The sequence below is a fragment of the Drosophila santomea genome, chromosome 3L, assembly GCF_016746245.2.
Source record: "Drosophila santomea strain STO CAGO 1482 chromosome 3L, Prin_Dsan_1.1, whole genome shotgun sequence".
In the NCBI taxonomy this organism is placed as follows: Eukaryota; Metazoa; Arthropoda; class Insecta; order Diptera; family Drosophilidae; genus Drosophila; species Drosophila santomea.
The window spans coordinates 4,332,836-4,355,663 of NC_053018.2; the positions used below are offsets into that span (position 1 = coordinate 4,332,836).

A 22,828-nucleotide genomic window follows, 5' to 3' on the forward strand; every position below is an offset into this window, starting at 1 on the left:
AGACTAGTTACCAAAAAAACCAAAAAAAAGGAAAGCTAAACAAATGGATTAAATCAAAGTATTGTATTGTACGTATATGAAAAAGTTTAGTTTGGGTGATTTGTATATTAATTATTATTAATTATTATTAATTAATTATTATTATTAATGAAAGAAAAAGATTCTCAGTGTAGCCATATTCCACCGCAGCATGCCGGCACCGGTTGACGGTGTCCAATTTGCTTTTTTGGCCATCTCAGTTATCAGAGTGCGCGTTTTAATGAGTTCGAGTACGTTTTATGAGCGAAAAACTCTTGAGAAATCGTAGGAACCGCAACGCACCAAAGTGGAATGCACACAAAAATGTTAGAATCTCGCCGCGGCGATAAAACTTTCGCGAGTAAAGAGTCTCGCTTGAAATGTTGAAAAAGGCCCAGGCACTCGACTCGAAAGATCTCCAGAGCTCATCATAATCAACTGGGATGGCGATGGCATGATGGTCTTATGATGATTGTGATTGGTGTCGCCTCACCTGGGGCCCTTCACCTCCTCGCCCCTGCTTCGCACCTGGCTTATTTTTTGAGTTTTTTTTTCTGGTCTGGCACGTACGCAGATGCCTCGAGATGCAAAGATACTGAGATACGGAGATACACAAAACCACCGGAGGTACGTGGCATGTGAAATATGTGCAGAACGGCTGAGGAAAACGCAGTGGAATTCATGAATGAATGCCATCTGCTTTGACTAAACGGAATATGAATGAAACGGGGAATATTCGCACAAGAGCTTAAGCGGATTTCCCGGAAAATCCGTGGGAAATGGAAAAATACTTCGCTTCACAAAAGTAGACAAGCGGTTTATGCATGAACCTTGCCAGTTTATGAAGCATATTTTCAGGCGGTCACCAAAGAAACGGAATCGTTAAGTTCATAATCTTATTCATTCCACAAACTTGTACAATTGACAAAAATTTAACTTTTTAGAAAATAATATATTAAAGATTTTTTAAGAATGTTTTCCAGGGTCACTAAAATGTGTTTTTGGTTTTAACTTAGTTGGCGCTTGACATTAGTCAAAGGTATACTTCATAATTTAAACATCTTCAAGCATTGAAAATTTTTCATCAGCACTCATTAAACAAAATGTCGACCATTGCCCCAGAATCAGAATGTGTTCAACTTCAGACCAACGATGGAGTGATTCATACAGTGAGCATTGGCTGTGCTCTACAGATGTGCCCCGTTCGCAATATGATAATGCTGGAGAGACGGCAAAATTTGTACACAAATGACGTTATCCCGCTACCGAGAGTCGATGCCAAAAGCCTCAGATTTATAATCAAGTGGTGGACATCTGTGCAGGATCTAGAAGAAAGTGTTGGGACTATGGGCAAAAAACAGCTTATACAGTTGCTAACGGAGGAGAATGCCAGCCATGAGTTTCTAATGCAAGTCATCCTTGCCGCAAACTACCTTCAGATGAAAGATTTGTTGAAGGCCACCACTCACGTCCTGGCAGATGCTTTAAATGAATGTGAAAGTGTCGAGGAGATACGTAAAAAGTTTAATTTGTAATGCAGACTAAAATTATTTATGTTAAATAACAAATCAGCGGAATTAAGGAAATCAACAGGGTGTAAAAAATATTCTTTTGTTTGTAAGTAAATTATAAGATGATTTAATATTTTACTGTATTCCATCCCATTTTACTACAGCATGAAAATGATGAGTATTGTACAAATCTACAGTTCAAAACACGGTACTTCGTCTGCTGAAATAAAGAGAATATATGTTTGCATTAATCAAAAGTGCGTTCATTAATTTTAAACAAAACCACTGTATAGTTTTGTAAGTAATTAAATCTTTATTAAATCTCAATTTGTCGGTGATTATTATTCATTATTTTTCTGTTGTTTGTGTTCTCTGTTTTTTTTTATTTGCCAAAACTCTCGCTACACTTATTCCTCTACTGTACTTAACTTCTTTACTTTTCGCATTTTCAAATTTTCACAACTTTTCTGTGGTTTTTTTTTTCTTACTTCGGCCTGGGCCCAAAAACTCTTTCGCTCCAATCGCTCATGGTGTTCTTAATTATTGCTATAGATCTTTTGGTTTTATTCGTATTTTTAATTTATTTTTGTTTCTGCAACTGCAGAACTTGGCAAAGATGTGTCGAAAAATAGGGAGTAGGAAGAACCAATGGCAGAAGAACGAAAACTGGTGGGGATCGAGGAGGAAAGGCCCTGCTGTAATACGAAAGTCGGTTCTAGATAGCTCGAATATGGCATACCGCGTATATCGCATGCATACTCCTATTGCACTGAACTCGGGGAGTTCGAAGGGGGTCGGGTTTCGAAACCGACGACGCCTCTGGCTCTTCTGCTCTAATTCTTGTGTATCGTACACTATAAATCGCTCCATAGAAAAAGTGTAAACTATGCTATCCCATATTGATAGAGTTGTATAGCTTCGGCTGCTTCATCTCATATAAATAGGTGTATACATAAATGAATATATACATATATATATTCGGCCTTTGTATAGTCATTAAATATGTATAATTTATTTATTCCGTTTTATATATATTTGTTTATATGTATATATGCAATTTATATTGCTTAACTTTGACAATGCAACGCTTTGAAGCAAGAGGCAGACATAGAGAGAGATTCAGATTCAGATTCGGATTCGTATTCGGATTGAAACGAAGGACTGCTATAGTTTCGATTCCGTGGATTATCCAAAACCGAAAACATTACAAGTCTCCTGCTGCATTTCGGTTTAGAAGAATTAAACTTGCAAAGGAAGCGCCACTTTATCAATAAACTAATGTCCACGGGCTTAACCCTTTATCGGGTGTATTCGAAATAAGTTGCTTGTTTAATTTATATGCTGTGTCTGTATCTGTATCTGTATCTTACTAACTGTCCTTTGAAACGGAGTTCATTACGTTACGTTACGTTACGTTTTAGTTTAACTTTAGTTTAGTTTTACATTTACTTTACGTCTTTTAAGTTTAGATATTCACGAGCACGCGCGAGCATTTCAATTTGCATTTGCCTCAAAATTTACAATTTTCTGCTTTTGTTTTGTTTGTTTTTGTTTTTGGTTTTTGTGTTTTCCTTTTTTGTTTTGTTTCGGAAATTTTCCATATTTTCTTCGTGATTAAGTTTACTATGTGGAATGCTTGAGTAAAAGTTACAGTTTCGCTTTTCCCTGCTTTTACAAAATAAATATTCTTCATGATGTTGTTCCATCTGGTTCCGAACTCTGTACTCCGTCTCTAAAAAGTTGTAGGTTACGTGACTTACGCCTTAAGTTGAAATTATTTCTTCTACTGGTTCTCCTCACTAAAATACTTCATTCTGGGTCCAACTTGCTTCAGTTTATTTTTCCTGATATTTTGTTGCCATTTATTATTAGAGTTTTATATACGTTTGGGTATTTTTTCACTACCCGTACCATTCTTATTCAGCTTGAGCATTCTTTTGTCTGCATTTTGGGTTTCCTTCCTATCTCTCCACGATAAGTTTTAGATTTGCAAATTTTCTTTGGCGATATGTATGTACATGTTTGAAGACAATCGAGAATGTAACTTAGGAAAACTCAGGCTAGAAAAAAATGAAAACAAACAAAATTATCTTTCGTAAACATGTCTTTCGAAAAATTAGAATTTATTTTTCCGTATTATCGCATATGTGGTAGTTCTAAGTTTAATGTGTTGTTTTTTGTTTACGTTTAAGCTTTTTACAATAATATAGGTATTTTAATTGTAAAACATAATTTTTCGTTTAGAATTGTTTGTTTAGTTGTATTTTTTTTTTTTTTTTTTTGTTTAGTTGGCTTAATTCAAAAATTAAAAATTTATGGAAAGCAACAGTAATTGTAAATTAATGCCTAAGCTTTAATTAATTTTTCTCAGCCAGTTTTTGTTTAATGTAAATATTTAATCGAATATCATTTAGTATTTCTCCTTGTTATTTAATCGTTTAATTTTATATAATATAATACATAATTGCCTTGACTCAAAAAGCGACTTAACATTTCTACAAAAGACGAATTGATATTTTGATTTGCGTTGTGAAATTGGCATGAATATCGAAAGAAATTTATTTACACACAATTAACAAATAAAGGAGGTGAAACAAAGAACTTAAAATTAGAAAACCGAGCGGCACTCTCGCTATGATCAACAGAAATCTTAAATTATCAATTATGTTCTTGAATGTGGCCTTTCCATCTTCATTTTCGCTTTCTCATGTTTCCTTCCTCTTTTTTTTTTGTGATTTTCGTATTTTTATTTTTTTGCATTTCTATGCTTGGTTTTTTTTGTGTTTTTTTTTTTTTGCGTTGAAAGTTTCCTTCTTTTTTAGTTTGCTGGCTTAATTGTTTGCTTTCAAACATTTGTTGACAATTTTATGCTGCATAAAATACAATTGCTGCTTGGGTTGCTGTTGTAATTTGCTGGAAAGTTGCTGCCATTGCAATCGTCATGGCCTATGGAATCTGCAAGAGAAAGTTTTGATTAGTTTTTGTTTTTAGCCCCGTTCTGGAAATACAATTAAATGCGACTGAAGCTTAAATGGCGTGTGGCAGGCAGGTCGCTTAGCTCTTTAAGCATAAAGTGCAACTGGCCATTGGCAGCGCACAAAATCCAAAAGCCATTACACACTTCCCCCCCTCCAAAACAAAACACAAAGTAGAAAAAAGAAAAAAAGAAGCAGCAAAAAAACTGCAATGGAAATATAAATGGAAAAACGTTGCCGCCACCGAATCCTTTGTGACTGCATATCGCCAAAGCACATTTGTAAGGGACTCGACTCGACTCGCTGACTGGTGGCCGAAACTGCACGTGACACTTCACTGGCCATTGGCATTGGCAATTTTTTGCTTGGCTCACTTTTTGGCCATTCGATTTGGCCGCAAGGACACGCCCGCTACATAATTCAGGGGCCTGTACTACACTGCTATGTCTCCATTGCGAGATTGCTTTGGCCCCACAACTTAGCCATTCAGCCAGCCATTCAGCCATCCAGCCACAGATGACCTCAGCCACTCACCCACGGGAGCAATTTGCAAAACCAGTTACACACAGCACACAGCACAGCGCTTGTCCTTGGCCACCGAAGCGCGAAATACCCTGGCAAAGTCAATTACTCTACATCACGCTGTCTAATTAAACTAATATGCACATATATCTGTCGGATACTATTGAAATATGGAAGAGCAATATAGCTTGAAGAGCATTTAAAGAGGCTCCTGACATTAGATGCAAAGCTATTTGTGCTAGCCATATAAATTACATTTCAGTCTAAATCTGACATTTCTAAACTATTTTCCCCCGAAAGCTAGTGTACTGATTCCCATAAAATTCTACCCGTATTGCAGTTCATACCTCGTCAAATGCCGACTGCCCTCGTGGACGGCCATTTCGGAGGACTTGAACTCGTTCAGCTCCTTGCGAATGGCGGCCTTGTCCTTTGGCGTCAGTCTTGTCCACGGCTTGTCCGCCCGCCGATCGTAGTCGTGGGCCTGCGTGACCTCGATGTAGTCGTTGAACCGGATGATCTTCTTCTCCTTCAGCTCCTCGACGGTCGGTCGAAAGCTGAGTTTGCGCAACAGATACGACTTCTTCTCCTCCTTCTGCTTCTTCTCCTCGGCGGGTGATTGAGCTGAACGGCAGAAAGGGATAAACATTTAGTTAAATCAAACGAATAGAATTGAGAAGAAATGCCTACTAAAATCAAGTATTATCAGGTTTGCCATGTCAAACCAAAATGATTATTGATGAATTTAGTTTGGCATTCAGCTGGCAGGCAGTATCTACTCACTTTTCAAGATGTTGCGCTCGACCAGCTCCTCGGCCGTGGGTCGCATGGACAGCCGGCGGATGAGGCGTGCCCCGATCGCCTCCTTGGACTCCTTGAGCTCGTTGTCGTTGACCTGGTGCAGGATGTTGCGATTGATCAGGTCCTGCTTGTCCGGCCGCAGCTGCAGCTTCAGGGACAGCGACTCCTTGCGTGCCAGCTTGGCCAGCCGGGTGTTGTCGTTGTCCTCGTCCCTGTAGACGATATGGCCATCGCTCTCGTCACTATCGCTGCTGCTTTCGCGTATCACAAAGGGCCGGGCATTCTCCTTGTTCTCCACGGTGCACGGCAATTGGATGTTGAACATTTGCTGCCTGCTGTGGGTTAAGCATCAAAGGAGGCGTTCACATTAGGGCACATTGGAATTATGTCATTCGCATTCGCATTAAACACTACACACACAGACATCGCATCGTTTACAACACAGCCACAAAACAGTAACTACTGGCAAACTACAATACAGCCCATGCATTTCAGTCCCTTCTCCGCTCCCCTACCTCCTCCTTCTTGGCCGCAATCTTGGGCAGGCAATCTGCCAGATTTGGCCAGCTTCTGGCACTCACATGTGCATAAATATCCCTGCATGTGTTAAATTTATTCATCCACGTGCACACAGCACTAGGTCTTTCTCTATCATCTTGCTCCGGCTCATCTACAGTGGCACGCGAAATATTAGCGAGTAATATACACATTTTAAGACCCCGTTTTGCATATTTAATCGCACTTTGGATCGTTTTGTACTTAAATGAAAATTGCATTTATTATTTTACTATTTTTAATTATAAATTTACCAATTTGAATATAGAACCCATCATCTATTTCGGCTCATTTGCATTCCTTTCCTATTGCTGTAAGCACAATTGTATCTTGTCTGTTTCCATCTGTTCTTTAAGTTTTGTCACCAAGCCGAGCAAAAAAAGAAAAGGAAAAAATCCTTTTTCCACCTCTTTATTTTCCATTGCTGCTGCGGCAGTTTCATTTCTTTTATATCCCATTTTTCCTTTTGCAAACGGCAAACGGCACGTGGAGTGCACATCTGGCAACTCACACCCATGAAAATAATATGCAAAACACATGCATATACCCATACGTATACGTATACGTATACGTATACGTATACGTATATGTACGATGCTCATGTGTTTGACTTTGTACTTAAAGCTGTCGGGGTTTTAGAAGGTTTGGAAAACCCGCCTCGAATGCCATATCCTGTTGGCTGCTTCCGCCGCGCTTTTGGGGCGTTAATGCAAAACACGATTGGATAAAAAACTGAACAAAGCCTGGTGTTTCGTGGCACACTCTGTGTGGTGCACGCGGCGTATGAGTGACGCAGAACTCGTTCCCTGGGGCACGAAGCACCACATTGTACATAGTTTCCTAGCAACTGTCTCCGCTGAGGTCGACTGAAAGTGCCACACAGGAAGTCTCTATCTCCTGTGAAGATTATAACTTTTTACAGAATGGAAGGATGTATGCTTGTAGCTTGTTTTTGATATTTTTCCTTTAGCTTTTTCCTTTGGCCATTCTAGCCAAATTATTTTACCTAATACAATTTTCAAGCTACAGTTTTTCTATATTTTTTAACTATCATTTTTTTAATACATTTTATTTAGATGTATTATCTTTTATGAATATTTCTGCTGCACTATAACCTCTGCAAAAGGCACACATTTCTTTTCTGACACATCTCCGTCACATTTCGTGCGATTTAGCCTCCATCAAAATGGATTCATAGTGCCACATACCCATAAATTCAACTCTCTCTCACATTTTCCAATGGTAAGATAGATGTACAGATGGTTAGATATTGGAGGGCGCTCAACAAGAAAACGCTTTTTACCAGGCACGTTTTTCCCGCACTGTGCAGTTTTTCCTTTTCAATTTTTTTCGTTTTTATTTGATTTTTGTGCGTTATAAAGTGCAGAAATTGTTGGCCATATCAGTCATGTGAAACGATTTGAGTGAAGCCTGTCCTGCACTCAATTTGAATTTCAATTTCGAAGCACTGCTTACTACACTGTCTGCCTTTCAACACACTTGAAGTTTTTATTTTGCCGCTGGAAAACTTAAAGGCGAAGTTTGCCTAATGAAAAAAAAAGGAACTTGACCTACACACCGCCGGAAAACTCATTTCCTTCTTAGGTTCCCCTCGCTCTCTCTGCATATCCTGCTTTGCATATTTCGAATGTGGGAAATATCAAATTAAAACTGGGAGGGCAAATTGTAATTTGAAACAAATTCCTGCTTGAAATGAAACATGCAGGACTCAGAGGAAAGTACAGACAACGGTACCAAAATGAAACGGAAAAGCAAGTTTTACTAAAGAAGAACACACACACATACACGCAGCCACACACAGATACAGTGGAAATGGAGAGGACTCGAGCGTTGGTGTTGTTGTGGCGGAAAAATGAAAAAAAATTGAAAAAGAAAACTCATAAGAGGCAAACAACGAAAATCGCAGCAAAAAGTTAGTAATTTAATAAGAGTACGAATGTGTGGGTGATTGTTCGAGTTTGTGTGTGTTTGCAAGAGAACTACCAGTGTTGTAAAGTAGTAAAACTTTCACATTTTATTTGCCCAAAAATAAAACAAAAACTTGTTTAAAAATACGGGGAGCTGAGTGTTAGAGTACAGCAAAGTGCAAGGATACAATGAGAGCAGTTTTTTGTTGTTTTTGTGGGGGAATTATTTATCAAAAGGGCGTGTGGAAAGTGTTATACAACAGAGAGTGTGGGCGTAAGGTGTTATATAACGACATTTAAAACATTTAAAAAGAGAAAGAGAGAGAAAAAGGGAAATGTAGAGCCATATGTGGGGGTGCACTAAAAGCATTTTTTGTTTGGGTTTTCATGATTTTCACATTACAAATAAATTAGCTAAAATTGTTTACCATAGTCTAATCCGTGGTCGTAGTATTGGCCTGATATTTCGTTACATATTTTGTGGTTTTAGTCGAGATAGTAGTAGTAGTAGTAGTAGTTGATATAGAAGTGGATGGGGTTTGTTGTTGATCGACACGCACACACAAACGAATCGAATCGAATCGAAATTGCATATGAAATAGAACAAACATAGGTTTTTCAGGGGGCAGTCGGGTGAAGGAGAAGAGAACAAATTGTTTTTTTGTTTTAGAAAATAGTTTGAGTAACAATAAAAACATAACAAGTACAAAAAGGTTTCGAGGATTTACTATCTTTTGGTGAGCTTTTCTTCGTTTCATAGTTAAAAGTGGGCGAAAAAAGTTGTGATTATACTAGAGAGACAAACGAAAACTCTCTGTGGGCAAGTTGAACAAACTTTAGTTGGGTGTTTTGAATAAAAAAAAACTACCAAAAATCGTGGGGAATTTGGTTGGTCGTAACAGGTCAACGGGGAGTTAAGTAAAATGGTTGAAAATTATTCTACTTAAAAGGGCAATTACGCTGCTTATGCCCTTTCCCAAGGGCTATCCACTTGGTTCGTGGCATAAATAGCATTCTGCCCGCTTTATGATGTAAGTATGCATTTAGTACTCACTTGAGCGAATAGTTGTTGCCCGCTGCATCCTGGCGAACGACCAGCGGTCGTTGGATGGCGGATTGTTGGGCCGCTGCTGCGGCAGCTGCTGCCATTGAACCAATACCGCCATTGCTGTTTGCCATGGCCGCCGCCGTTGCCGCGCTGCCCGCTCCATGTTCCTGGGTGGGCGTGACCGGCGTGGAGGCGGAGGCGGGCTGCATGCCGCCCTTCTTCTTCAGCGCCGACTTGAGAGGAACTGCATTTGGTTTGGGCTCTTTGGCTGGAATTTCCTCGACGCGCTGCGTGTCCATCATGCGCACATGGTTGCCACCATACGGTGCGTACTCATCGTCCGAGTCAAGCTCATCCTGATCGGGATCGTTATCTGTACCGAGGAGAAAGTTTCAAATTACCAAGGGCTACATGTGAAATCTAACGGAATTGGGTTGTGGGTCGGGGAAGTGGGAAGGGGACTAGCTATTGGGGTATTGATATCAATTTTATTGATATTTGAATACTTGAATATTGTATAGTTTTTAAAAATGAACATTCTTATATCAACTTAATGTCAATCTCCCCAACTAGCATTACATTATGAAGTGCGCGTTTTTGTTAATGAGCTGAGGGTTGGTTAATCTAGAAGGGGGGTTGGGCGCCCAGGTGGGGATGGTTTGGTTGGGGTTCGGATTTGGGTTCGGGTTTGGGTAGGGTAGCGGGCATTACCATCGTAGTCGTAGTCCTGCTGATAATCCTGATCGTTGACGGCGCCTGGCCCGTGCGGTCGTCCGGCGATGAGCGTGGGACTCGGAGTGGAGAACATCGGTGGCGGTGGGATCGGTCCGATCTCCGACAGCGGTATCGGCGGCTCCGGCAGTTCGCTGAGCATTACGCCCGGCGGTAGTTTGCCACCCGGATAAGGTGGCGGTGTGCTGCCCGGCGGACCACCCACCATTTTTCCATCTTCGCCATCTGATTAAGATCAATTAAAACATTGGTTCGCAATCGTTTTCGTAATTTTGCATTGTTTTTGCAGTTCAATTGAGAGAGAGAGAGAGAGAGAGATAGAGAGGAGAGGAGTAGATAGAATAGATGGATAGATATAGAAAGAAAGTCAGAATAGAAAGTGAGTGAGCAGCTCTTCTTCGCGAGTCTAGCCAATGTGTGTGTGTGAGAGTGTGTGCATGTGTGCGTGGGTGAGTGACTGTTTAGGTGTGTGCGTGGTGGCTAAGTGTGGGTGAAGTAGGCGGCAGGGCAAAGGAAATCTTATTTGATCTAAAGTAGCTAATATGAAGCTTTATACTTTGGTATATAATGTGCCAAATCATTATGAAAATAGCTATAAGATATATAAGTAAATTTATGCTCAGTCTCAAATTCCTTTGCCCATTTCCACCCGATGCCTTATTATCTAATGGCTTGAAAAGCGATTTCCAAGGCTACACTTTCGCTGCACTTACACATGTGCTCGTTGTGGTAGCAGATGTTGACCCCGCGACGGGTCAGCTTATTGGCGCCGGCGAGCGTATTGGGCCGCTCCATCTTGCCACTGCCGTCCACCTGGTGATGGCCACCGCCTCCGGGGGGCGGCAGCATGGAGCCCTGGCAGGTGGGCTGCTCGATGTTGGGCGTGGATATTGTGCCATTGCCTCCGTGTTGTTGTTGTGCATCAGTCTTGTCTTTTCTTGGTTCTGCAAAAATACAAGATAATTGAAATGAGTCGGGAGCACACTAATTTATGGTTTAAAGTAGCCCACACAATCCACTTGACAGCTTATATACTCGTACGTATACGTATAGGTGCATGCATGTGCACTTGACAAGCTTTTACTTTAATTGTCGTGTGCGCTGGTCAAAGGCTTTTGGTACTGGGCTCTCCGCTTGGCGGTGAGTCCTTTGGCCAGTCCCAAAATTGCCTGGCGGACAGCTGACCGTGCAACCACTTCACTGGCCACAAAGCTCTCTTGTGCACCGAGAGAAAAGATGTTACATTTATCTCATTTTGTTAGCTATTTATTTTATTTAATATTAAAAGCACTTTAAAGTACGTTACATTCCCTGGCTTAGTTCATACTGAAAAATATCCATATCTTTTTCTCGCAGTGCACACATGTTCCTGCACTCTTTCTTCTCGCTTCTGTTCACTTTCTCCGCGCTCAAAAGTAATACTTTTAATTGTTGTTAAAGGCTTAAGCGTTGCCAACTCTGCTGGGTCAAATTGTGGCAAGGACTTGGGTCCTTTTCCTCCGGCTGACATGGCGGATGCGCATTATTTCCTCGTTAAATTTAAGTGAATGGTAAAGTGAAAGTGATATATGTGGGCAAAATAAGCCTCAAAGCGACCGGAAATTGCCCGAGTCCCAAGTTTCTCGTAGCACTTTATTTTTAGAATTTATCCCACCACAAGAACCGAGGAGGAAAACATCTTATTTTCGTACTATTAGCGAAAAGATCACGCAATTAAAATTCCAATCCTAATAGACCAAATAGACCAAAAGGAGATCGCTTACAGAAGCAATTAAAGTGAAATTCCAAATACGTTCCGCTGATCGGTTGACAGACAGCCAAAGAAGAGCCGTTCGAAAATCCTGCGCAATTTCCCACGCGAAAAATGTTTATGGTCTAAACAGTGATGAAAATATCGCTCACACGGCCATCACACGATTAATTGGCGGTTCAGACTAGCAAATTAATTCCAATTTTTCAACAAGTTGCGTGGCATAAACAAAACCGCCGCAGCAGTGAATAATCCATTTGAATATTAAATGCAAATGTGCAAAGAAAAATGTTGGGATTGCATACCAGCTGGGTTAATCGCACGCAAATAAATATCAAAGCGGCTGTAAATACGCAGCACAAATTGTCCGGTGGGCGTAAATACTATATGCCCCATACAAGAAGGCGTGGCAATCGTCAGCACCTCGGCAAACTATTCGAAACAGATACGAATTCCGCTGGCAAAATGCCAGCCTTCGAAAGACTTGACGTGTTTGCCTAAATATGTTTTTAAACAAAGAGTATATTTCTCGTTTCGTTTTTTGTTTGACGCGCTGAAGTAATGAAATTATTTTTCGCATCAAGTTCAAAACAGTCGGCAGCAAAATGAAAAGTAAAAATCGGCTGACTGTCTGAAAAGAAACCGCAAAAGAAAATTCCTTGACTTTGACATAGGTGAAAAAGTCACTAAACGATCCATTATTGAATTGCAAATATTATTATTGGGCTTAGGGGATTTAAATATTTTATTTTAATGTATCTCATTTGATGCCTGTCAAAAGGCAGACCCCGCTGATGAAATAGCCTTGACTTTGACATAGGTGAAAACGTTGTATATTGCACACTAAATAAAGCGGTAATGTATACAAATTTGAAACTAATATAAGCAAACTGAAACCAATTAAAATTCAGTATCAATTATGCAAATTGATATAAAATGTTCTGGCTCTCGGTCATTTATCAATTAGAGCTGACAGCCTGAAATGCAAACACAATGTGAGAGTCTGAAATTAGCTGGATATCTTTTGGATTTGTATCTGATGAAAGCACACCCACACACCTCAATCCTACACAGAGAGAAATCGGTATGCTAAGGATATGCGTTTGCATTTAAGACAAAATAATTATTTAAAAGCCAAATCATTGAATTTGTTTTTCGGTGCATGGACCTTTGAATCCCCAGCCGTCGTTTGTAATCATTCGTGAAGAGACATCAAGTAAAGTTTTCCTCCGCTTTTCTCCCGTTCTCTAGTTTCCATTTCCATGCTTATATCTTCGCCATATCAGAACATCTCTTGTTCTCCCTGTCTGAGGAACAATGTGCACACTAATGACATTAATTAAGCAGAAAGTTTGGCCTCTAATTAGCAAACACACACACACAAACAGACGAACACGATGCGGCCAAACACAAACATGGCCAAAATCATTAACGCCAGAACCCCGCCTCCAACTACCCAACACTTAAAACAAAACTCTAATCAATTACCCCAAGCCAAGTCTGGCCTACAATTACAAATGGGTTGAAATTCGAGGGAAGAGAAGGGACACCCAGCAGACAGTCTGCTTTTAGGTAATTAATGCATAAAGTGTTGCCTTAATTTCAGTTAACATTTCGCTTACATTATGCCTTACATTGTTAATTATTTAAAAATCATGTCAAATGCGGCTCTCGAAAACCCACAACCAAGTTGATTAAAGTTTGCCAGCCGCAATATGATTTCCTCGCACGCAGCAAACAAAGTTTATGTTTTTGTGTGTGGGCGACACAGTGACGTCACACGGGATTTGGATTCATGTTAAACGTAATGCGGAGATTTATTTATAATTCAGCCAGCACTACGTGAAAATCGACGGGAAAAATACAGACAGTGAAGTATTCGTTATGCAGCCGCTAACTAATTGCGCGGCCACCCATACAATCGCACACGAGCAGATACACTGGAAGAAACTAACTACTTGAAACTTCAACTTAACTCAAATCAAATTATGAAATGCATCATACATTTTCCTACCGGTCCAATTAAATTGCAACTTATTTTTAGTTAATTCCGCTTACATTCGTTGCTTAACCTTTTCAAAGTGTGCTTTTTTTCGCTCCCACTCAGCAAATCAACGCGGAAGGGGACAAAAAGTTTGGGGTGGGCAGTCGAGGGCCCACTGTGACTGCAGGCAATGTGTGGATATTTGATAAATAAGCAATGAGCATTGTGTATTTGCGGCGGCAAGTGGTGCAAAGAGAGTAAATAACCCTGGGAATGCTGCAAAAAAGCCACACTCAACAAATTTTCATAGCTCTTTCTCAGTTTTTACATGTCAGACGACAGAGTTTGAGGACATTTGGGGAATACACGAGAACATTTAGGTCGGGGAACGATCCGATGATGATTGCCAGCGATATGTAGGCATCCTTTGGAGATTGACAGGCGGCCCAGGGAAAGCTTGACGTCACAACGAAATTACATTACTCATACGCCATGTGCCCATGAGCAGCAGCAGCAGTAAGTAGAAGCAGCAGAAGGAGCAGCTGTTGGGGGTTAGGAATGGGTGAGTATTAGGCAACAACACGTGCATTTGACTTAACCCTGGGAGGAAAATTTATATGCCACCCTCCGAAAAACGAAATCTTGGCCTCCAAAACTGCTGGAATTCCAAAACTGCATCACGTATACGCCCCGTGCTGCAGCACGGCAAAACAACTTGGCAATTATAAGTATCAAAATCTGAGGGGCTCACACCCCCTGCCCCATTTGCAGCGGCTGTGCAGGCATTAAATCAACACTGTGTCACAATTCATTAAATTTAATTAATGCACCCACCTCGCTCTTGTTCGTTCAATGAGACCCAGAGAAAAGAAAGAGTGGTTTGTATTCATATGCTCTATGTATTCATATGATGTATCAGATCTATAGAAAAGTGAGTGTACTAAACTATGCTTTGTTTTATAATTTTTTATATTTTTTTAAGGGCTTTTTAATTTCTTTAGAAATGCTAAAATGCTTTACTGTATGATGATGTAAATATTTTGTTTCTTTGAAATAAATTGAATAACTTATTTCGCCTACTGGCTTCAAATTCAATGTCCACTCGTGCGGCGAGTTTGCGATATTACACGAATTTTTCACCTTGTCGTAGAAAAATTTCCCCATCATTTTGTGTTTTTGACATGTGAAGTTCTTTTGCAAGTACCCTTGTGCCTGTTAACTCGTTGCAATTCACCGTTTTCTATTTGCCATTCGTCTTTTCACAGTTTTTCGTGTTTGTCGAAGCGAAAAACATTTTCCACTAGAACAAGTGCACTTGACAATGGCAAAATTTTATTGAATGTAAAGCAGCAGACTGCGTAAAAGGGTTACCTCTAAGAAAAATTGTGAAGTTGAGCAAATAAACTATATCAAATTGGTGTTGAATAGCCTGTTTCATTTTATTTATGCCCTTTCACCTTTTACCTAAGCTGTTGCTTCGCAGCTAAGTACACATATATATATAACAATTTTTACACAGACTTCCATTAGCTGGCGCATAAATTCGGGGCACTTAAGCCACATTTCACCCGAAAGTAGCTGAACTTTGGTCTTTTCTCCGCTGTTTACTTTCAATATTCTACGCACGACGAAAGGAGGATTGAAGAAATAAAAAAATAAAGAAATACCCAGCATACCAAAGCATTTTGCACCCCGCGGTCGACGACGACACATTGGCCCACAATTCGTTGGCCGAGATTGAAATGCGTTTGCCATTTAGCCGGTTAATGCAAAAATAAACACATCAAACAGCAGGCTGAAAGGCACGAAGCTCAAATACCTGGGCGAACAATTAAAAGTTTTACGATCCAAAGTAAACAAAACAATGCAGCAGCGCCAAATTAAAAGGCGATTAAAAATAAATTAAGTTTACCTCGGCAATTGTTATAAGCCAAATGGCAAAGGCAGCGGGACGAGATGTAACATTTAAGTTGAATAATGTTTGAGTTTTCCACTTTTGCACCAGCACCAGTACCAAGCACCCACCCAGCAAATTCCTCACCTCCCATTGAAATGTACACAAAGGTGAAGGTCGAATGCCACAAAAACATAACCAACAGTCCATCCGAAATTTCGCATTTCTTTACTTTTTATTCGCTTCCCCATTAACGAAATTTCTTTGCCAAAGATTTGTCATCGCAATGAAAATAATGAAATGAAATTCGGAGGTGACGATTGATGGTCAATTCAAGTGGGTGGATTCCGTATCCGAGTCCGAGTCCGACAAAATGCTATCGGCTTTAGCGGATGCTTAAAAACAGACAAATCTATTTATTTTCATTGAATAAATTTATATATAGAACTGTTTATTTGTACACTTGCGAGTGGCGGTTGCTGTTGAATAATGCTTATATTTGCTTTAAATGCTATTTGTTACGTAATTCTTTATGATTTTAGAATTTTGCAACTTTTTCTCATTAAAGCATTTAAAAAATGTCCAATTAAAAGTTAAGTTCGGCGCAAATGGCAACCAAAGTCAGTGGTATATTCCAATTAAATGGAATACCCGTTTCTCGATGAGGACTTTTGCGCCCAGCCCAATCTCTAATTGGAATTCTGTGTTTTCTCACCCACAATTTCTCCGCTTTCTCCGCCGCTTTATGCCATTTGGCGTTGCCTACTTTTCTGGGCGCATCTATAAAATTTACACCGCAGTGGCGTGCGTGTGTGTGGGCTGGAAAAGTGGGCGTGGCAATATAGGAGGAGGAGGAGTAGGAGTAGGAGGGACAGCTGTCCGTGTGTCGAGTGTGTGCGGCTCGTAAAGTTTCCGATTTTTCCCCGCACTTGTTGTAGTCTTTGATTATGTTGGAAAACCGCAGTTCAAGTTGAACCGCCGACCTTTCCCCATTTGCAGTTTCGAACTTGGCTCACCAACTTTGGCATAACTTTTTTGCGGACTCGCTTCTCGTTTCTGACTCGCACACGTTGTTGATTTTTATTTTTATGGCATTATTTTGCTCTCTCGACCAATTCCTTATGCGGGCCGTGCTGTCGAAACGGTTTTTCATCAACTTTTGGGTGGCTTTCCCTTGGCCTTCCCCTTTCCACCGTTTGTCGGGGTCGTTTCCGAGTTCACGAAAAATTAAATGTTATTTATGCTTTCTCGTTTTGTTACCAGCCTCATTTTTTACGATATGCAACAATTCCTTCCTCGAGTCTCCATAAATCGTGCAAAAAGAGAGAGATTTACGCACCTTGCAGTGTCCGACCTTTTAAATGGATTTATTTAATACTTTCTAGGCTCTCCGATGCTCATTTGTTTTCATTTTTATACACGATATTTATTTTTATTTTCTCTCCCCCTGCATAACTGTGTGCTGATTTCATCTATCGAATTAAGAAAGTATCAGCTAAAATTTTGTTGCTGCCGCCTCATAAATCTGTTGCGTTATATAGTCCACATTCTTATATATTTTCCGTTCGAATTGGAAAATAAAAATTCGCCCCACAGAATGTATAGGAATTTAAAAGCGACAATGCGACATTAATTTCTGGCCATCATTAAACAAAATACCAGCGACAAGTTCTCTCGGACAAATCAAAGAAAATAGGATATAGTATGGCGAAATGAACTGCAGCGAGCGTCAAATGTCATTAAGTCTTAATGTATAACCATCATCATCATTTGCGTCTCAGCTGAAGAACATTTGACACTTGCTTGTCAAGCGTGGGCCAAACTCAATTAAGTGATTTTCTTTGATAAATTATTTCAAATATCTCAAGAACCAGAAAAGGTTTCTATGGTTGTTACCAAGCTAGAAATATATATACATTTTTTTACCCATAGATACAATCCTGGAAAGCACCGAAATGTAATAATAGCTACTATTTTATATAAAGCATCGACCACAAGATTTTCTCCACCACCCAAGTGCCAATTCAACTTGTAGCTTGTCAAAGTGACACCTTTTAAAGTTAATTCATTAATCAAGCACAGCTGCTTGAACCGAACCCTAAGACGTTTTCCCAGATTTACCTAGCAAATAACCGAGATTACGCACTCAACTCGACACAATCACCTGTCATAGGTCGAGCACCTCCAAACCAGAACACTTCCATCAAAGAAAACTCCTAGACACCGGGCCCAAATCGTCTTAAAAAGTCCGCAAAGCTGGTAGAGAAATATGGCAGAAATAAAAGTGGGGAAACTCATCAAATTGGATTTGTTGTCTGGGGCAACCAATACACGGGTGTCTTCCACTCAATTCACGCGATTTCTGAAATGCTTAGACTAGAGTTTACATTTAATGAAAGCCCCTAAACGGCTAAGGGCTAAGACGGGGTAGGAACAAGAAAACAAGGCACAGTTGGGGCAAACTAGGCACATTAACGAGCTAGCTGGCAAAAGGAAAGAGCCGAAGGGCTTAAATGCCCGTTTCGAGGTCTTTGCCACTCTTTTTGGCAAGAGGTTTTGCTGGTTTTCGGCGAGGTTTCTCGGTTGCACGGCCACGTGGTGCGAGTTGAGTTGAGTTGAGTAACAGTAAACGTCACTTTAACACTGGCAAACGAGTTTCCCTGGCCCACGGCCATATTTGCGGACTAAAACTCGAGCTCACACTCGCTGGCAAACAGGCCCCAAAAGCTTTTCACACCCAATTGCTGGAACAACAAAATAACACACAGCCTCAGCTGCTGCAGGAAAAACGCTTAGCCTGGCCACGAAAAATCCCCTTCCCCGACCACCCAACATACAATGCTATGTGTGTGTCTGTCGCCGTTTCCCTTTTGCAGTATTTCTCTTTCCCTTGCGGAAAACTCAGCAATGTGAGAAGAGTTTTCCCAGTGTGTGTTTGTGTTTCGTACGTGCTTTGAGCTATTTTTTGTTATGTTTAACGCATACTCCGAATTATGATTACATTCTCCGCTCGGAAAGACAATCTCGTGTACAGTCGATTTTCTATGAATAGCGTCACAGGAAATTGAACAAATTATTAGTTGTGCAATTTGGCAGTATCAAAGCTTTCTTGAAAAATTAAGCAATAAAATAAAATTTCATTTAATACAATCGAATTAGTTAAACTTGTATTTTAAGGCTAGGGTTTAAGAAACTAAAAACTCGATTTAGCCTGCCCTAAGTGTATTAACTTTTCGGCAGTCCCTATCGAAATTGAGCAGACAAATTGCTTGCTTCAGACAAGCTTCCCAACTCAATAAGCCTTGTTTCTACGTATTCCAACGATTTAGGTAGGTTATTTCATTAAATTTCACAGTTTTCCCATCCAAGGTAACAAGTTTTTCGAGGAATTCCACTTATGGCACGATTACTTTTTGTCCATTGTTCCTCATCCTATGAGCTGTAAATATGTTTAAGGGCGTTGGCTTCAATCAATAGCTGAAGGTCACACACGAAGAAGAGCTTACACTCAGTTCTTCACTTTTTATTTATTATAGAGCAAGAACATCAGAAGAGGAAGGAAAAAAATGATAAGCGCCCTGTTGGGCACATTAATCATACGCCATGTGTTGCGCCTGTCGCAGAGCAATTAGTTTCAGCATTTACCGCTTGAATTATGCATAGCATCGTTCTGCCCTAAAGGCTATATGTATATATATATATATATATATATATACCGTGGCATCTTGGACAGTAAATTGCTTTAATTGACAGCGGAAGTGCCCCGAATAAAACATTTTAGCGGCAGGCGTTAGAGTCTTGCAATAAATTAGCCATCACTTTTGGCCAAAAACAGCAGCGGATGCCTCCAAGGTCATCATTGTGCTGGTGATTTCGTGTTCGTTTTGTTTTCGCATCTTTTATTTTCTTGCTTGGACGTGGCTAAAAAGAAATCTGTTGACAAGAACTTGAGCGGCATTTTCGGCCAAAACGACATAATTAAAAAGAAATAATTTACTGCCATTTCCTCTGCTGGCGCTTTGAGGAAAAGTGAAAGTAATAAACATAAATTAAAGCTCCCGGGCAGACCAAGGATTTCCAATTCTCTAGGGCAAGCTGCTGACTACCATGATTGATGGTAGAAAGTGGAACAGTCTTTGTCTTATGTAACTCAAGGAGTATTTGGCATCCGAATTGTCATCAGCTGATGCCATGAAATATGATTGATTGTTATGGGTTTAGAGGGACAATTGTTGATCGGCGGTGCTCATTATGTTTATTATTTTCCCTCTAAATCATTGGGAAGAGTTGAAAGGATTGGGGTAAAGCAATATAGCAGAACGAATGAATTTACTAACACTTTATACACATTTTCTTATATACTTTAATCTATGTTTAGGTATTGACCTAAAAAAACCAAACCGGTTTTATCTAGATTGTATATATCTACATATTTTTCCTATTTATTTAAAGTCGTTAAGCGTAGGAAAATGGCAACAAAAATATTTATACGGCTGCTCGGAATTTAAGCCAGCGAAATAAAACATATGAATTATGTCCGCACATTAAAGAAACAACATTGAAAAATATAAGAAGACAGCAAAACTGCGCGAAAAGAGACAACATTTATTTCGATGGCGTCAAAGAATTTTCGCCTGAGAATTTTCACCGATATGAATCACTTCATATTGTAGAGACAGAAGAGCCAAGAGAATAAATTCCCGCTCAATGAGTCAATGTGTCACATGCAGTCGCCACAATTATAATATTCATTAAGCTCGCAACCAAAATTAACACGTTATAAATAAATAAGAGACTGTTGTTCTGGGCCAAAAATAGAAAATATACACATATTTACTATAGATACATCTCTCTGTATAGAGAGAGAGAAAAACTCGTATACAGTTCATTAACATGTAAAGATTGCAACAAATTGCCAACACATTTCGCCTTGCTGAAGGTGAAGTTCATTAAAATTCCGCGTCACTCAAAAAAGCATAGAACAAAAAATGCCGAAAAACTCAGCACAAGCGATTGGGTGAAGGTCGTCTGAAAAATAGTTTGTATCTTTTCTTCCCCTCTTTATTTTTGGTTTTTTTTTTTTTGTTGGACATTTTTGTGGCATCCACATCATGATCTTTATCTTCATCAGCACCGCCATCATCATCATCATTACCATTACCATCATCATTAGCTTTAGCATTAGCTTTAGACTTAGCATGTGCGGACAACGGCTGGAAATTTGTTTGTCCCACTCGATTTGTTTGTTTTTCTTGGCTAACTGATGGCAGGGCGTCATCCCAATTGATGACGTCCAGCGTTTCCCCGACTTTTCCCATCCACATTCACAATCGCCACCAGATTTTGACCTAATCTGTATTTTGTTAGCCTGACGCTGCAAATGTGCGGAAATGCGTCCCACGGACAGCATTTGGGATTTGAGATTTATCTGCGCCGAGCCAAAGTAAATTTTGATTGGCGAATAAATGGGGGGAAAATTAATTCGATTGGAATTTCGACAGATAAATAAATCTTTGCCAAAGTGCCTGTTGTTAAACTATAGGAAATTGCGAATACATTGTATCTGGCCATGGCAAATTGACAACATGCATTTATTTTACCAAAACGAAAATGTGTGTGAAATATTCAGTTACAGCTAAAATGTATTAAGCTGAATTAACACGCCATACCATTTTTTTTTCTGAATAATATTTCATTAAAAATGTATTGCCACAGCAACCAAATGTACTTTTTTTTCTGAATAATCTTGGGCAAGAGCCACGCACGCATTTGCCATTCATTCCAGAAATAAAGCAATTTTGCTGGCCAAATACAATCCACCTTGATCACGCAATCACAACATAATCTGCCAGGCTAATGTGTTCTTACCGCCACTCGGAGTAAATTACAATGATGTGATGGAAAAGCTTTGCACAGTTAAGCAAAGTGCAATCAAGACACAATCAATCAAATCAAATGGGAAATAAAATAATACCTGACTAACTCAACTCAACTCAACTCGGCTCGGCTTTCTCATCGGTTTCCTAATTGAATTCCAAGAACTTTTCCATGGAACGACTTTGATAACAGCTTAATTACTTGATAACCTGAGGACATGGGACATGCTGGTCCTTGTGGATTTATGTAATTAGTTTGTTCAAGATACTTTCCACCGATGGCAGCACATGCCTACATAAATTACCATAAATCAAAACGAAATGTGGCATGCAAAAAAGCGGGGGGGATGGGGGAAAGTAAGTTGAGTACGATGATGAGTGGTTAGTTAACCAACGAGGAGGAGCAACTTTCTGGCCAAAAGTCAACGCTTGACAGTCATTAGTCATATAAAGGCGAACAAGCGGGACAGATATGTGGCCTGTTCTGATGTGGGTCCGGATGATAATGATGACAGCCAACACAGCGGCAGCACAAAAAATGGGAAATGGGAAAAGCCAGATAGTCAGGGTCCTCGTTTTCCCGTGACCTCCCATCAAGATCAAGGACTGGCCAAAATCAAAGCCACAAAAAGCGAAAAAGCTAAAAACCGAGGCAACTGCATTTTTATGCGTCCCAATTCGACCTTGAAAACGAGCAAGGTTCGTCCTTAAAACGAGAAAAAAAGTTGTGGAAGATTCACTAATATTGATAGACTATTAATTCACATATAAAATAAATTGTTTATTTCTGATAATACGATTCACATTATAATTACAATTAGTAATTATACTTTAGTTATTTTAACTTTTTTCTAACAGTGTTTAAGCACACAAAGAAACTGACTATTATGCAACGACAGCATAGAGCCGCAGAACCACGACTAAAAAACTCGTGAAAACGTAAACGAAATCAGTAAAAGGCTTTACTGCGCTAAGCTTTTTTTTATATATTCTTATTTAAAAGCCTATCCTGGGGCTTCCTTTTGTATCTCAACGCAAGCGGACACTGTGCAAAAGGGTTAATTAAACCTGAGTTGCGCCCACTTCCAAGGTGAGCAATAAATTTTATGGCTTCTCCACCGTCTGCCAGTCATGCTCCTCTGCCCTGTTCTCTGATTTTCCCTTATTTTCCCAGAGTTTTCCTTTCTCAAAGTCCAACAGCTGAAAATCGGCTTCAGCTAGTTTCTGTTGAAGT

At 39.8% G+C, this 22,828-nt stretch overlaps 2 protein-coding genes across 12 annotated transcripts in view; one reads left to right on the plus strand and one right to left on the minus strand.

Moving 5' to 3' along the window:
• Positions 1-1,045: 1,045 nt before the first annotated feature.
• LOC120450175 (S-phase kinase-associated protein 1) lies at positions 1,046-1,856 on the plus strand. Its single transcript, XM_039633034.1, has 2 exons — positions 1,046-1,635; positions 1,694-1,856. Exon 1 carries the CDS (start codon positions 1,122-1,124, stop codon positions 1,551-1,553), a length of 432 nt encoding a protein of 143 aa, XP_039488968.1. The 5' UTR covers positions 1,046-1,121; the 3' UTR covers positions 1,554-1,635; positions 1,694-1,856.
• A 1,777-nt stretch (positions 1,857-3,633) lies between these two features.
• Positions 3,634-22,828, minus strand: part of LOC120450172 (protein nutcracker) — a 96,374-nt gene continuing 77,179 nt past the window's right edge. For 6 of the 11 annotated variants that reach the window (XM_039633026.2, XM_039633023.1, XM_039633029.2 and 3 more), the window contains 6 exons: positions 10,804-11,034; positions 10,070-10,315; positions 9,365-9,731; positions 5,810-6,162; positions 5,374-5,650; positions 3,634-4,484 (listed from right to left, as the gene is read on the minus strand). In XM_039633026.2, the coding sequence (XP_039488960.1) occupies positions 4,469-4,484; positions 5,374-5,650; positions 5,810-6,162; positions 9,365-9,731; positions 10,070-10,315; positions 10,804-11,034 (1,490 nt within the window). In that variant the 3' untranslated portion in view covers positions 3,634-4,468. Of the gene's footprint in view, positions 4,485-5,373; positions 5,651-5,809; positions 6,163-8,738; positions 8,769-9,364; positions 9,732-10,069; positions 10,316-10,803; positions 11,035-22,828 lie in introns of all 11 variants that reach the window. The other 5 variants (XM_039633022.1, XM_039633020.2, XM_039633030.2 and 2 more) reach the window with 2 other exon arrangements.